At 38.7% G+C, this 17,474-nt stretch overlaps 1 protein-coding gene across 5 annotated transcripts in view; it reads right to left on the bottom strand.

The window, feature by feature from the left end:
- The window catches only part of LOC126248156 (cullin-5), a 246,391-nt gene that overhangs the window by 104,525 nt on the left and 124,392 nt on the right, over positions 1-17,474 (bottom strand). For all 5 annotated transcript variants that reach the window (XM_049948900.1, XM_049948898.1, XM_049948901.1 and 2 more), the window contains exon 7: positions 11,189-11,319. In XM_049948900.1, coding sequence (XP_049804857.1) covers positions 11,189-11,319 — 131 coding nt within the window. The remainder of the gene's footprint in view (positions 1-11,188; positions 11,320-17,474) is intronic.

The following is a 17,474-nucleotide window of genomic DNA, read 5'->3' as shown; positions in this document are numbered from 1 at the left end:
TGAAATAAATGCAAACATTACACTTTTGTGATAAATTGCTGATCTGTTGTATAACCGACTGCCAATGCAGACATCGAACATATTCCTTGTGGGTCAACACGCCCTTTCTTTTTGATAAGGTAGTCTTCAAAATGATCTAAAAAGTGGATATATTTTACTAACACCCGCCCATTAAGCAGGTGGGCATCAAAAGGTCTGTGATGGGATAACATCCCTAGTTCTTCTAGGTCCATAAACCAACCTTTCTCGGCATGATGCAGCAGCTTCACGTGTGATAGATGGAGTGCTGTGTCCACTCTCAGTTTGGGGGATGGAAAAATTAGATTCATCTGTGGTATTCTTCCCTTCCAGAGCCACATATTTGCTGAAGTGGTGATCTGTTCTATGACTGGTATGTTCCACATAGCATGCATCGCAATCGGGACACTGGATTTTATTTACACCAGACTCATGAAAGATATTTTCCTTGTCGAAACCATCAGCCAAAATCAGCCTAGATTGTCTGTTGCCAAAAAAGAAATGTTAACTTTATGTTTTTTGAAGATTGCTGCAATGTTTATGCTAAATATTACATTATAAGGCAAGGAATTTTTTTTTATTCTTGGCTTGCAAATTAATGTTCTCACTTGGTGCTGTGTCATTTTTATATTTACTAGCTATGTAAAATCTGTTTTCTTGAGCAGCTCATTTAATTTAATCATTGTTTTCTTGAGCAGCTCATTTAATTTAATCATTGTTTTCTTGAGCAGCTCATTTAATTTAATCATCACCTCTTTATTTTCATCACCACAACCATTTACTAGCAGGAGCAATAGTCAGCATACATAAAATAATACATAATTTTCTTAGCTAAGTTGATGTTCTCAAGAAAATATCTATTCTCAAGGTGGTTACTCAAAATATCAGCCAGAAGTTATATTTCAAACTCAAAGAGAGAAAATCAAGGAACTCATTTATTTCACAATCGTGATAATCTGTTCTGAGCTCTTAGATTACCTATAATGATTTAAATACTATTATCAACTGGAATATTGGTATATAAATTCACAATATCCACACACACACACACACACACACACACACTCTCTCTCTCTCTCTCTCTCTCTCTCTCCATGATGGTAGTTACTGAAATGTGACTGATATACTTGCCCAATTCATAACTGCTTTTTACTGAGTACTGATCACTGTAGAGTAACATAGTAGGAATCAATAGGGACTTACATGCAGAAGCACATAAAAAGTTAAATGATAAATTCAAAATATGTTAGAAAATAATTTCATCCAGGGAAAAAACAACTAAGGGTTATGAACCCACACAAACCCACTTTAAGAGCACAACTTAAGGTAAATGGTACTGGGGGACCTACAGTAAAGTTGCTTGAAAATGTTTAAATTTCTTGAAGACACATTACCTTTACAGTCAACTGTGCACACAGCACAAAACACTTACGAATTGGACAAGTATATCTGTGATATTCCGGGAACCACCAACATGACGTTTGTGTGTCTGGATGTTGTGAATCTGTATACCAATATTCCCATGGAAGATAATACTGAAATCATTAGAGGTAATCTAGTAGCTCACAACAGGCTACCATAAAGTGAAATAAAATCATTTCTCAATTTGCTGTCCTTGATCTTTTCAATTTAATGATGAAACTTGTCATCAAAAAGATTGCCAAGATTGAGAAGTGCCATCTCAGTTCTTCTGGCCAATATTTTCATTAACCACCTTGGGAATAGATATTGTCTACTTAGTTAGCAAAATTGTGCATTTTTAGGTACGCTGACAATATGGTTCTGCTAGTAAATGGTGGTGATGAAATTAAAGAGTTGGTGATTAAATTTAATGAATTGCACAAGACAATAAATTTTAAATGTGAGGTGGAAAATGATGGTGCTATTAACTTTCTAAATTTAAATGTAAATAGCAAACACAGTTTTGGGATTTTCCATAAGAAAACCTACACAAACTGCATAGCCAACAATTCAAGTCAGCCACATCAACATAAAAATTAAGTTTTTAATTTTGGTTTCCTTCTATTGTCTCAGAAAGCGTGAGAATTAGAAATGGACGCAATTAACCAAGTTGCTAGAGTGAATAACGACCAAACAAATCATGGGCTTAATATTTATAATAAAATTGCTAGGAAATATAATAATCACACAGCACCAAATGAGAATATTAAATTGGAAGCCAAAAATAATAAAAAATACAGCTCCTTATGATACTATGGAACATTTAACACAAAAATTGCAGTGATCCTTAAAAAACATAAAATTAATATTTCTTTTTTGACAACAATCAATCTAGGCTGATTTTGGCTAATGCTGTCAAGAAGAAAAATATTTTTCACAAGTATGGCGTATATAAAATCCAATGCCCCAACTGCGATGCATACTACTTGGGACAGATTGGCTGTAGAACAGAAGTTCCCTTTGATGTACATGTGGCGCTGTAAAGGAGGGATACAGCATATAAATCTAATTGTGTCACCCACCTAGTTGAGAGTGGACATGGGGTTCCCTCTATCTTGCTGCATGTGAAGTTGCTGCATTGAGCTGAAAAGGAATGATTTAGGGACCTTCTGGAGGAGGTTGAGATATTTTGGCATCACAGACCTTCTGTCATCTACCTTCTTCGTGAGCACGTGCCAGTAAAAAATGTTCACTCTTGGGAGCATTTTGAAGACTACCTTGTAAAAAAAAAAAGGCCTTTTGACTCATAAGGAATACATTCCACATCTGCATTGGCCATCCATCATACGACAGACAAGCAATTTCTCATACAAGTCCACTGCCAGTATTTATTTCAGTTTTGTTTTTGTCTTCCAAATGATTGTATACTCTGACAGAGGGCACTACTGGTCTTCCATGACGCATAGTCATTTCATCTGTGCTAGTTGTAAGTAATGATCTCAATCTTACTTCTGCCATGTAAAGACTAGGGTCATGTGTCACAAGCTGATGCTCTGAGATATTGGTTCTTTATGATTCTTCTGATAAAGGTGTGTGTTGTTCTATGTAGACTCTATTAACCAGGCTAATTGCTGTCATAACTCATTCAAATAACTGAAAATACAGATAGCTGACTGTATAAAGAAAAGCAACTTTTGTCTTATTAACTCTACAGAGATAACCTGTGTCACCCATGTATGATTATCTATTATGTATGTTATCATATGGTTATCTTTCTAGGGTGAATACATGTTAGATGTTTATTCAAAACAATAAAAAAATTAAACTTATTAAAATCAACAAAAATCAGCATTCATTAAGAGACACAATTTCACAGGCAAATACACATTTCCTTAACATTACTAAAATAGTGCAACCCTAATCTGGTAATGCCTAATGAAAGTCATATAGGGCAGTCACTGTAGTTTAATTTTATTTAAAATATTTGGTAATTATCATTTGATATAAGCATTTTTTTTCTCTTCACTGCGGCTACATCACGAATTCATTTTAACAGTAATAAACTTGCAATTCAAGACACTGTTTCTTGAACATTTCAAAGCTGTTTCCAGAGCTTGAAATGCTTCTATATTTTCTGCAGCTAATTTTTTCATCTGTTTTGTTTTCTTGCACTTCCTACTGTTAGTTTGCCTGCAATATGTTTTCAACAATTTTGTCATCTGACACAATCTGGAAACCTCTGTCATTATTGTCACAAATGAGTCATTCTTTCACACCATAAGCATTACATTCTTGGCATATGTGTATATTTGCCATTAGCTCATTTATATCCTCCTTAACAGATTCATCCATAATTGGTTATTGAATTTTCGTGCTCCATTTTAGTATTCTGTTCCTAGCTTTGTTCAAAGTTTTCCTTTCAATCAAATCCCATGATTATACTGTATAAACATGTAACACCACTCCTTTAAATTAGCAAACAAATAAGACAGCCGACCAGTTGCAATAAATGGTGGTGTTCAGTTAACAGTAACCATGGTTTCAACAGATTTAAACCCATCTTCTTCAGAAGGACAAGAAACAAACTTCACAAAAGAAGTGTTAGTAAAGTGATCTAAAATATCCACATGAAATTTGTTAGCAATGATCTGTACATCCTTTTGTGAAAGTTAAGGCCCCTAAAATTAAGGTCTTGTCACATCAGTAAAATCACTCGCATAAAATGCCAGACCATGTTAACAGCTACTTGCTGGCAAGTAGCTCCTCTTCTTTAAATCTGCTGAAACCATGGTTAAGGTTAAATCATTTATTGCAATTGGTCATCTGTCTTATTCACCTGATACTCTGTAACCATTGCTGAAGTGCAGCCATGTTCTAAATATTGAAGTTCCTTTAAATTATTTTGGTTGAAAAATGACAAAATGACTTATGTTACCTTCATCAAGAGATAAGTCTAAGTTAAAGTTGTTTTCTACAAAGTCATTTTAATGTTTAAATAACACTGATTCATTGGTTTTAGCAAGGATGTTAATTAGGACGCAAAATGTTTACAATAAACATTCCATTTTCTCTAACAGTTCAGCTGAAGGACAGGTTGGTGCACCATCTGGCAAAAGTAGGACTTTTCCTTGTTTACCAATTTTGTTCTGAAATTTTTTACTTCATGAATAAAAGTGTTATCATACCAGTCAATGAATATTTCAGTTTTCATCCCTTCCCTTTTTTGGTTTTTATCATTTGCACAAACTAATATCGTTACTCACTCTTTACCAGTTCTATATCCTGGAGCTGAACTATCTCATCGAGAAGCTAAAGATATTGAAGTTAATTATTCCCAATTTAAAATGGTTTCACCGGCATTGTAAACAAAGCCCGTGTCATAGTTATTTTCATCCATGTCTTTTTTAAAACTACCTTTAAAAGAATTTGCTGCATCTAAATGAGCTGACATTTTTCACCTTGTATTTACAATTCATGAATGCCATTATGAGATTTAAATCTGTACCACAATCTGTTACTTGCCACAAATGGTTCATCACCATCTCTCTCTCTCTCTCTCTCTCTCTCTCTGTCTCTCTCTCTCTCTCTCTCTCTCTCTCTCTCTCTCTCTCTCTCTCTCTTCTCTTTTTATTATTTATTTAACTCTAATGCCTTTTCAAAGGGCAAACGACAACATATCAGTGGCCCAGTTGATCATTTTTGTAAGAAGCAACAATACAGAGCTGCTTCCAACAGTTTATTTTTCAGTTTCTTCATAATTTTTCGATGTTCACTCCGAAGTTCACTATCAAGCTGGCAGGTGTACTACAAAACCGAACCAATATACATAATATTGCTTATCGCAGAAGTACCTATATGCTATTTATTGGCTAACATACAACCAGTTACTCCTTTCATTAAATGACTCAATTATGTTTATTTTGTCTTTAAGTGATAACAACACACTCTTGCACTTTGACATTTTTAAGCACAGATGCAACACAGCGTTAGGGTGTAGCAATTGGCAACTGCTTCAGTCAGTGGTCATCAAACTGCAGCCTGCACTAAGTACTCGTGGGGCCCGTGACTTTCAGTTTTATTTTATAATAATAATATGCAACTAACAGTAAACAGCCTAATCCAACAACATCAACTAACGCTAAGAGTGTGGTTTTCCTGCCCAATAATAAACAATAATTACAGAGAAAGTAATATTTTAAGACGTGTGTAATTTTAATTGACACTGGTGATATCAGTGGTTAGTTAAGTGAAGCTAGCTACTTACCTCTCATGCCCAACTTTTCCCATTTCTACACAACAGCCAATTTGTAACGAATGCATGTGCTACAGTGTACAGCAGCTTCCCCCTCAACTGGTAAGTCCACGCGGTTTTCTCGGATTTGTGCAGGGTTGTGCTATGCTGCCCGAGTCATCCATATCTCCATTACACAAAAATTCCATGAACTTAATTTGTAATTGCAAGGTCTGAACAGGTAACTGGGAAAATGACTGATAAAATATTTTCCTTTGAAGCCAAATTGCAGTTGTATATAACTTAACTTTGAGAAAAGATTTCTCTAATTTTCCAACTGTGCAATGCTCCGACCAGATTTGACTGTACCCAAAAGTATTTACCAAGACATGGCGTCCTATTTGAAAGAATATCTGGTAGGGGGGGGGGGGGAGAGAGAGAGAGAGAGAGAGAGAGAGAGAGAGAGAGAGAGAGAGAGAGAGAGAGAGAGAGAGATTTGCAGACATTAGAAATTTAGAAATATTCGAGGCTGTTGCATTCTTGTAGAGAACCCTTGGCATGCTGAACATGATGATTCCAATTCAGCCAATTTAGGTTTCATAAAGATCATTTGATACATAAAATATCGTAGCTTCAACAAGACACACAGTTTAAGGCTCGATTTATAGCACATCATGATATCAGAGTACCTGAACCTTGGAAATGCATCTAACAATTACAAGAGCAATTTACGAGACTGTGCATAGTTTATGTTAACACTATTCCCTCTTCAACTCATCTTTATGATAGTTCACTTTCAAAAATGAACAACTTGAAAAATAAATATCATAATCTGTAGTCACATCACTTGAAAGAAGCAGTGAGGATTGCATGTGGTCCAAACAACACAAAATAGACAAAGTAGCAAAAAAAATCCATCATAAATCACACTAAGTTTGCTTTGGAATTAGAATGAATGAAAATCCAGATTCAAGAACAAACATGTAGCTGTTTTTACATAGCTTTTGGAATATGAAGGGTATTGGAAATGAAGGGTCTCAAGGGCATTTTTTCACTATGAAACTTTGAGATTACAGGCATTAGAATAAAGTTTATGTGGCCATATGAATAATGTAACAATTTTTTTTATATGACAACAGGATGGTGGTGGTGGTTAGTGTTTAACGTCCCGTCGACAACGAGGTCATTAGAGACGGAGCGTAAGCTCGGGTTAAGGAAGGATTGGGAAGGAAATCGGCCGTGCCCTTTCAAAGGAACCATCCCGGCATTTGCCTGAAACGATTTAGGGAAATCACGGAAAACCTAAATCAGGATGGCCGGAGACGGGATTGAACCATCGTCCTCCCGAATGCGAGTCCAGTGACAACAGGATGATCTGGCATAAAAGTACTCTGAAATCCGCTTCAGGGACAAAATACACTGAGCACAGACTGATTATGATAGTAACTCAAAATGATCAAAGTTCCAATCAGTCCCTCCCTATCTCATATCCTTCATGCGAATCTGTTAGATGACATGAACATTATAAGATTACGCACTGCACTGAATTTCCTTTTCAAAGGGATAAAGGTGGACTGGATTCAGTTAAACAGATGGTGTGCATTATTTCTTTCAGTTTATTGAAAATGATCTGCAGCCCTTTATGTTATTTTCTATATTAGTAAACACGGTGGCAGTCATAAATGTGAAATTCTGTTAGTGGCGATTCTTCTTGTTCACCCATGCCATCACAACGATTATTCCAGTCAACACCAACACACTACTCCCATGATTACATGTATCAAAATCTTAACTGTAGACAAACCAGTGTGCAGCTATTTAAAAATTCTTATTCCCTATATTGGAGGACTTCAATATATAATGAAAACTGCTGATCACTGTCAGCAAGTGCACAATAATTTTATTTGATGAAGGAGTCTGTATTTATTCTTCACCAGTTTCAAATACACATTTCCATTTGCAACAGGTGTTTAGTTTAATAGCTGCTCGAGGAGGATAGTATATTTATTTCCACAACTTATCATCTGCAACTGTTGGTTTCACCTGGCCCCATCTTCGACTCAGAAATATACAGGAGAATAAATTTCAAAAAGCAATTACAGTGTCCAAACTTTGAAGTCACTGAGGGTGGTAGCTACCAGAAATAAAACAGTCAACACTACGTGTGCTGATCTGTGCCAACTTTTTTCCAACAACACCTGGGGGTTGGAGACCAACTTATCGTGTCCTTACAACAGCTAGTCTATTGGTGAGGGGGGGCTCATAACAAACTAATTATTGTAGGTTACCAATTAATAATAAGAATGATTCATATGTGGCCCGATGTGCTGCTCCATAACTCAGCATTGGCTCCTCAGCAAAGAAGTTTGATGACTGCTGCTGTAACTCCCACAATAACGAAAAGTGCACTGTAACTCACAGGTGGGCAACCTGTTTTAATCCAGACCACGGAAGAAATTCTGGGTGAAGCTTAAATGAACTTTCTTACAGACACAAGTTTTGGGGCATAAGTAATTGGCATGGTGTGTCAGGAACAGGATGGGATTCATATTGGTGCATTATCCCAAAAATATTAAATTCACAGATGCTACAGTTTTCACTTCATGTGCTAGGAGAGTTGCTGACGCATTGTCACAATGTGGCCTGTGGGCTTAAGTAAGTTGTAAGGTTCCCCTTTTTCACATATAAGAGAACATTTTACTTTATTTCCAGTTCTCCTACTTCACAAATGTGAAGTGAATGTATTGCACTGCAGTACGGATGGAGTAAGGACCAGGCAGTATGTTCCCACGCTGGTTAGCAGAGGTGGCTGGCCATCTTCCACTTTCAGAGCCAGTAGGATGAGGTGCAGATGCAAAACTCACTCGTGACATCAGCAAAGAGGTACATAGGGAAAGTACATTTATTCTGGCACAAATCAAGTAATTATTATTAATAAATATTTGAGAACAAAAGTTGCCTTTTGTCACTCAGACATTATGAGAAGTATACGGGTCTAAATTCTACCTTCCAGTGCTTTTACAATGCGAGAAAACACTGATATTAATAAATAAAAGAATAACTTTGGCATAATCAAAGATGACACCAATTGTTCGCTCCAGCTACAGACTGGGCGCCATAGACAGCAGTCGTCGATAGGATGCCTTTTGATCTAGTCGTGCAGTAGACCTTGCTCTCATACCATTAATTGTTAGCTTATAATCAGCGTGGACAAGTTCCTTTTAGGGTGTTTCTTAAACAACAACAACAACATAATGGCATCCTGCATAAAAATTATTTGCACAAGCTGCTTCTTCCTGCTTCATTATATAAAACATACAGTAGTACTGCACTTTCAAAATCCATAGGTGCTGCTACAGCTCTGCAAGGGGGTCAAAACTACGAGAGCATCTCCACATAACAGGTAGGAAGAATTCCTATGTGGCGGCTCACCGAGTCAATTCAAGGACAAGCTGGTTTAACTATCGCAAAACGTGGGCGGGGAAGCATGGCCAGTTATACTGTATGCCCCTTATACCACCATTTATGAACTCACCTCCATTCCTGGAGGGTTAGTAAAAGGGGGGAGGGAGGGAGGGAGAGGGAGAGAGGGAGGGGGAGAGGGAGGGAGGGGGAAAGGGAGGGAGGGAGAGGGAGGGAGGGAGAGGGAGGGGGAGAGGGAGGGGGGAGAGGGAGGGGGGAGAGGGAGGGGGGAGAGGGAGGGGGGAGAGGGAGGGGGGAGAGGGAGGGGGGAGAGGGAGGGGGGAGAGGGAGGGGGGAGAGGGAGGGGGGAGAGGGAGGGGGAGAGGGAGGGGGGAGAGGGAGGGGGGAGAGGGAGGGGGGAGAGGGAGGGGGGAGAGGGAGGGGGGAGAGGGAGGGGGGAGAGGGAGGGGGGAGAGGGAGGGGGGAGAGGGAGGGGGGAGAGGGAGGGGGGAGAGGGAGGGGGGAGAGGGAGGGGGAGAGGGAGGGGGGAGAGGGAGGGGGGAGAGGGAGGGGGGAGAGGGAGGGGGGAGAGGGAGGGGGGAGAGGGAGGGGGGAGAGGGAGGGGGGAGAGGGAGGGGGGAGAGGGAGGGGGGAGAGGGAGGGGGGAGAGGGAGGGGGGAGAGGGAGGGGGGAGAGGGAGGGGGGAGAGGGAGGAGGGAGAGGGAGGAGGGAGAGGGAGGAGGGAGAGGGAGTGAGTTCTTGCAAAGTATGTCACCAAAGGTCACCCATGCCTGGTCTTACACAAACAATAATGAAACATGTGCTGTCCAACTCATAGACTAACAAAACACAAGCAGAGCACAGGCAGTTAGTGCCAGCACGACATGTCTGTGCACTCACGGACTAGACCACAAACATATTTGCTCGAGGTTTACAATACAGATAATCACAAATTCGTATAACTGAGTTCCAGATAACTGAATCTCCATTGTACATGTATTTGTATAACAGCATTATATACATATTTTGTACCTTTTCCTATGTGGCGGCTCACCGAGTCAATTCAAGGACAAGCTGGTTTAACTATCGCAAAACGTGGGCGGGGAAGCATGGCCAGTTATACTGTATGCCCCTTATACCACCATTTATGAACTCACCTCCATTCCTGGAGGGTTAGTAAAAGGGGCAATGATAACTATGTTATATTCAAAATCTAGATCTGCAATAAACCACACATTTTTGCAACTGACTGCTATCCTTAAATTTGAATTCTACATGATTTTAAACGATGCTCATATTTAGTGTTCTATCATCAATAACAGTAAGGTAGTTTTTCACCATGAACAATAGTAAGGTAATGTACTTCATTTGTGATTTATGTTATTGACAATGCTTTTTAACATGTCATGGCCTCCATGTTATAATCACTGCACTTTTTTTATAAAATGGTAACTTTTTGCACAAAGGCAACAGATTACAAGTGTCAGTATACAGTTACAAAGGAGCAGGAAATTTGGTAAGTCACATGAGCCTGAAACTGATGCAAGAAGGTAATGATGGACACACACATTATGCCACTCACCATCTGTTGATTTCATTATCAGCTTAAATTACATTTATCTACATTCCAACTCTGATGCTACAGTTAATGCTAGTGGAAGTAAAGCCCCTTAACAAGTATGTAGATTAGCATGTAACTCATGAACAAATGACCATGTGTTTTATCAACATTTGCCGGCTTTCATGTGTATCAGATTTCATTTAGTGATAGTTCTGTTTCATCATAAACATGCATAGGTAATAAATTTTTATCCTAAGTATATCATTAGCCAGAATTCACAGCGAATGCAATGTAACAATCATTAAATATATGACTTCACAACAAGAACTATAAAACAGTTATCGGGACAAAGAAATATGAATCAAGTGGCTATCTATCATGTATCCAGGAGATGAAAAGACATATTGCTCAATTCATTTATATAATGCATAAAGTATCTTCATAATGTAAGAGGTAATGTTTAGTGGTGAACTAATGGACCTCTAAAAAAATCTATCAAAATGCAAAATTGGAAATGAAGTGAGTAATTTACAGACAGTATTTCAAATATATTATAGAAATTTTGGATGTTGTACCTGTGTAATTATATCAGCAGCAGCAACCATGTCAGCTAATCCAGCACTCATAATGTGATCCTCAAGATCTTTTAACATTGATGCTATTCCGTCGGGAACACGATCCATAAGCTTAAACATCAGCCGCAGCTCTATTAATAAATCAGAAAATATCAGCAATTATGGTGAAAATGCATAAACGATATGAAAGCAGACAAATGAAATGAACAATATCTTCACCAATTATACACAGTAACTAAAAACAGTACCCACTAAATATTCTGAAGGGGAGGAAGGAAGGGTTCAACGGCCCACTGGTGATGGAACTATCAGGGGTAAGTATAATAGCCTTCATTGAGGGAAACCACAGAAAACCTAAATCAGGATGGTCAGATTACTGTTTGAACTCTTCTCCTCTTGCACATGCACCAAGAGTGCTAATCAATGAACTCACAATCAGTAGCAACATACAGAAGATAACAACTTGTCTGAAACAAAAGGTTAAAAGGTGGCACCATCTTGCAAATCTAAGGTTACTCTGGCTCCATTTTGAGAGGGTGATGGGATTGGATTAACTACAAACTGATGTACAGGTGGTGGACAAAAGTAGTAAACACAAAAACCACCACATATTACCATGCCCAATATGGTGCAGGAAACCCACTGGCAGTCAAAATAGCTTTCAGTCATTTTGGAATGGATAAATACGGGTTCTGTATGGTTTTCAATAGAATCTTATACTGTTCTTCCTGCAAAAACAGTGACAAGTGCACATAATGATGGTGGAGGTGGACAGCCATCACGCATCATCTTATCCAAAACAGATCACAAAGGCTTAACAATATCAAAATCTGGTAACTGATGACCAAGGGAGATGCGACATTATGTGAGCTGTGTGAACAGATGCCCTATTCACTTGGAACACAGCCTCAACATTGGAGGACAAATATTGTATTATAGAATGGGAGTAACCATGGGGCTGACCAAATACCATGATACTACTGCCCAAATCATCATCAAACTCCCACAGTTCATCCTTGGGATGTGAACTAAGTCAGAAGTTGGAAGTACTGTGAAACAAGACTCAGCTGACCAAATGATTTGCTTCCATAGCTCCACAGTCCAGGTTGTAAGCCTTCACGACCAAGTTTTCCTGTCATGCATATTTGAATCATTAATTGGTTTTGGAATTCCAGCTTGCCCTATTTCCTTCTTATGGAGCTCCCTTCATGTTGTTTTGGTGCTAACAGAGTTCGAGAGTCCGACTCAATTCTACAGTGACCCTTGCTGTTTCGTCATCTAATTTTTTTTCAGAATCTTCTGTCACAATCTCTCAACACACACTTTCGTCAACATTGCGACTTAGCAGATGATGTTTCGCCACTTTCCCAGTGTAGATTATAAAACACCAAACACTTCAGCTACCTTGGTTATAGAAGCACCCATCATACGAGTAACAATTTGCCCACATCCGAAATCACTTAGCTCTGACACAATGCTCTCAACAATTACACATATCATTATGACTACGACTGACTCTTGCAATGTATACAGACACGTTACAGAGCTGCCACTTGCGGGTGAATACACCAGTGCAATCTACAGGCTTTGCTAGCATCTGCATTTATGTTCAAGCACACATTTTTCAGTGTTTCCAGTTTTTTGTCCAACCCCTGTATTTCAGTCAGAATAGGGGTATCTACTTACAACTGCCAAAAGATGACACACTTTAACATGATTGAGACAGCCACACAATTAAACATGTTTTAAAATTAGGATATCCCTTCATTAGAAGAATGATATGATAGGAGGAGGATAAGCAGTAAAGGGCTTCCAGAGTAGGAATTTGCTCCAAAGTATAGATCAAATTAGAAACTAGGTGCAATAGAGTCTTTATTAACAATGGAATAACAGCTTAGAAATAAGTACGGAGATTATGCTCTAAATGTTAATGGGCTGCAAGAAGAAATTATAAATGACTGAAGCTCAAAAGAAAAGAAGAGAGAAAGGGGAGGAGAGGAAAATTTGAAAAAAAGACAAACAAAATAATAATAATAATAATAATAATAATAATGAAAAATGGGGTGTCAATATGCAGAATTTAAATGGAGAACAGGAAGACAGGGTAACAGATAAGGTAGGGGAAAGATATTAAAGTAAGCCAAGGCCCAGAGGATAGTGTGGATCAGGTACATGTCAGATAGCCAGTTCAAGTCTTACGGGTACTGGAACAGTACTGGGGACTCTGGAGATCCGTATTTACCTGGAAAGTAATATCAAATGGGACAAATGTATACAATTAGTTGAGAGAGAACAAGTACGTAACAGACTTATTGAGAGAGTGTAGGGCAGTTGCCAAAAAAGCAGACCACATATGAAATACTCCTTCAGTCTGCATCTGAGTACAGTGAAGCTGTAGTCAACCTGACTGTCGCTTTGAACACCATAGTGCTTTCTATACATAGCCCTGTCAGAGGTGACACACACACTTATTTCTCAGCCCTTCAAATTTACTTACACAATCAGTTATAGGAAGACCTAAAGTTTAATGTGAGCTCCAAACCATGAAGCAACTCAGTGTGGTTCACATTAAGAAATACTGCTAGAAGTGAAACAACTGGTCTGTGACAGACAAATATGCTAGAACTGACAGCTATGAACCTCATGTCGTCTATGAACCTCATGTCGTCTATGAACCTCATGTCGTCTATGAACCTCATGTCGTCTATGAACCTCATGTCGTCTATGAACCTCATGTCGTCTATGAACCTCATGTCGTCTATGAACCTCATGTCGTCTATGAACCTCATGTCGTCTATGAACCTCATGTCGTCTATGAACCTCATGTCGTCTATGAACCTCATGTCGTCTATGAACCTATAATCTGACATTTAACTTTGAGTCACTCTTCGTACTGCTGAAGTATTTTCTGTCCCAATTATGTCAGATTAGAGCAGATTCAAAGAATTCATAAGCACTATGCTAGATATTGTAACTGCTTGGTTCAACTAGTAGTAAAGGCTCATAAGAATGCAATCACTTGAAGAAATAGTGTTCATTTCACAGTTTATAATAGATCTTGGCCTTTTTGATCATTACTGTCTGATGATGGAATTAAAGGCAGGTTCAGTAAAACCCACAAAATTGCAGGCCTACAATAGGATCTTCTCTGAATGTAAAATATGTACTTTTTCTAGAGCATTGTCAAATCAAACCTGGGATGGAGTGAGTCTGGAAAACAATATAGATGAAAAGCTCTGTAATTTCTGCACATAGTTTAAATTAATTTTTGAGGATACAGTTGCAAAAGTAGACAGTTCTTCAGCAGCAGCTAAGGAAAACAGACTGATAATTGCAGATATTAGAAAGCCCTCAACACACTTTAAACATCTCAGTTCATTACAAAAGCACTACACTAACTCACAGTTCGTAGATTACTATCACAGGTGTAAAAAAAAATATACAGGTGGCTATTGCTTGCTGTAAAAAAATTCAAAGACAAAACAATATATAATGCAGAAAAGAAATGCAAAGTAGTGTGGGAACTCATAAAACAGGAAACTGAGAAAGTCGGACACACAAGTATACAAACAAACCGAAGAGGGGGCAAAATAACATAAAATGGTAAGGAATTGGCAAACTTTGTAAATGACTATTTCTCTGGTATTATAGAAAAGTTGCAGCAAATATCTTCCTAAAACACATGTAGCACCCACAGTGATTTACACGGCAAGCACAATAATGTTGTTTCCCCCACAACAGAACCTGAAGTCTGGGAGACAACACAGAAATAAAAAAAAAGTCTGCAGGCATAGATGAGGTTCCAGTGTTTGCTCTGAAGGTAATAAGAGAAATGAGTCCTTTAGTTTTTGTATTTTCCCAGATTACCTAAAGCATGCACGAGTTGTGCCCTTATTAAAAGAAAGGTAATGCAGAAAGAATTGAAAACTTCAGGCTGGCTTCGCTACTACCTCTACTACCTTCATTCTAAAAAATAATTGCAATTCATCATGAAATGTATGATGCAATAAAGGAAATTATTCAGATAGTGAAGGGAGACGAAAATTTAATAGTCATGGGTGACTGGAATTCGAGTGTAGGAAAAGGGAGAGAAGGAAACGTAGTAGGTGAATATGGATTGGGGCTAAGAAATGAAAGAGGAAGCCGCCTGGTAGAATTTTGCACAGAGCACAACTTAATCATAGCTAACACTTGGTTTAAGAATCATGATAGAAGGTTGTATACATGGAAGAACCCTGGAGATACTAAAAGGTATCAGATAGATTATATAATGGTAAGACAGAGATTTAGGAACCAGGTTTTAAATTGTAAGACATTTCCAGGGGCAGATGTGGACTCTGACCACAATCTATTAGTTATGACCTGTAGATTAAAACTGAAGAAACTGCAAAAAGGTGGGAATTTAAGGAGATGGGACCTGGATAAACTGAAAGAACCAGAGGTTGTACAGAGTTTCAGGGAGAGCATAAGGGAACAATTGACAGGAATGGGGGAAAGAAATACAGTAGAAGAGGAATGGGTAGCTTTGAGGGATGAAGTAGTGAAGGCAGCAGAGGATCAAATAGGTAAAAAGACGAGGGCTAGTAGAAATCCTTGGGTAACAGAAGAAATATTGAATTTAATTGATGAAAGGAGAAAATATAAAAATGCAGTAAATGAAGCAGGCAAAAGGGAATACAAACGTCTCAAAAATGAGATCGACAGAAAGTGCAAAATGGCTAAGCAGGGATGGCTAGAGGACAAATGTAAGGATGTAGAGGCTTATCTCACTAGTGGTAAGATAGATACTACCTACAGGAAAATTAAAGAGACATTTGGAGATAAGAGAACCACTTGTATGAACATCGAGAGCCCAGATGGAAACCCAGTTCTAAGCAAAGAAGGGAAAGCAGAAAGGTGGAAGGAGTATATAGAGGGTCTATACAAGGGCGATGTACTTGAGGACAATATTATGGAAATGGAAGAGGATGTAGATGAAGATGAAATGGGAGAGACGATACTGCGTGAAGAGTTTGACAGAGCACTGAAAGACCTGAGTCGAAACAAGGCCCCCGGAGTAGACAACATTCCATTGGAACTACTGACGGCCTTGGGAGAGCCAGTCCTGACAAAACTCTACCATCTGGTGAGCAAGATGTATGAAACAGGTGAAATACCCTCAGACTTCAAGAAGAATATAATAATTCCAATCCCAAAGAAAGCAGGTGTTGACAGATGTGAAAATTACCGGACAATCAGTTTAATAAGCCACAGCTGCAAAATACTAACACGAATTCTTTACAGACGAATGGAAAAACTAGTAGAAGCCGGCCTCGGGGAAGATCAGTTTGGATTCCGTAAAAATACTGGAACACGTGAGGCAATACTGACCTTACGACTTATCTTAGAAGAAAGATTAAGGAAAGGCAAACTTACGTTTCTAGCATTTGTAGACTTAGAGAAAGCTTTTGACAATGTTGACTGGAATACTCTCTTTCAAATTCTAAAGGTGGCAGGGGTAAAATACAGGGAGCGAAAGGCTATTTACAATTTGTACAGAAACCAGATGGCCGTTATAAGAGTCGAGGGACATGAAAGGGAAGCAGCGGTTGGGAAGGGAGTAAGACAGGGTTGTAGCCTCTCCCCGATGTTATTCAATCTGTATATTGAGCAAGCAGTAAAGGAAACAAACGAAAAATTCGGAGTAGGTATTAAAATCCATGGAGAAGAAATAAAAACTTTGAGGTTCGCCGATGACATTGTAATTCTGTCAGAGACAGCAAAGGACTTGGAAGAGCAGTTGAACGGAATGGATGGTGTCTTGAAGGGAGGATATAAGATGAACATCAACAAAAGCAAAACGAGGATAATGGAATGTAGTCGAATTAAGTCGGGTGATGCTGAGGGAATTAGATTAGGAAATGAGGCACTTAAAGTAGTAAAGGAGTTTTGCTATTTGGGGAGCAAAATAACCGATGATGGTCGAAGTAGAGAGGATATAAAATGTAGACTGGCAATGGCAAGGAAAGTGTTTCTGAAGAAGAGAAATTTGTTAACATCGAATATAGATTTAAGTGTCAGGAAGTCATTTCTGAAAGTATTTGTATGGAGTGTAGCCATGTATGGAAGTGAAACATGGACGGTAAATAGTTTGGACAAGAAGAGAATAGAAGCTTTCGAAATGTGGTGCTACAGAAGAATGCTGAAGATTAGATGGGTAGATCACTTAACTAATGAGGAGGTGTTGAATAGGATTGGGGAGAAGAGGAGTTTGTGGCACAACTTGACCAGAAGAAGGGATCGGTTG

Source organism: Schistocerca nitens, chromosome 3 (assembly GCF_023898315.1).
Source record: "Schistocerca nitens isolate TAMUIC-IGC-003100 chromosome 3, iqSchNite1.1, whole genome shotgun sequence".
Lineage (NCBI taxonomy): Eukaryota > Metazoa > Arthropoda > Insecta > Orthoptera > Acrididae > Schistocerca > Schistocerca nitens.
This window is presented reverse-complemented; position numbering and strand designations above follow the sequence as displayed.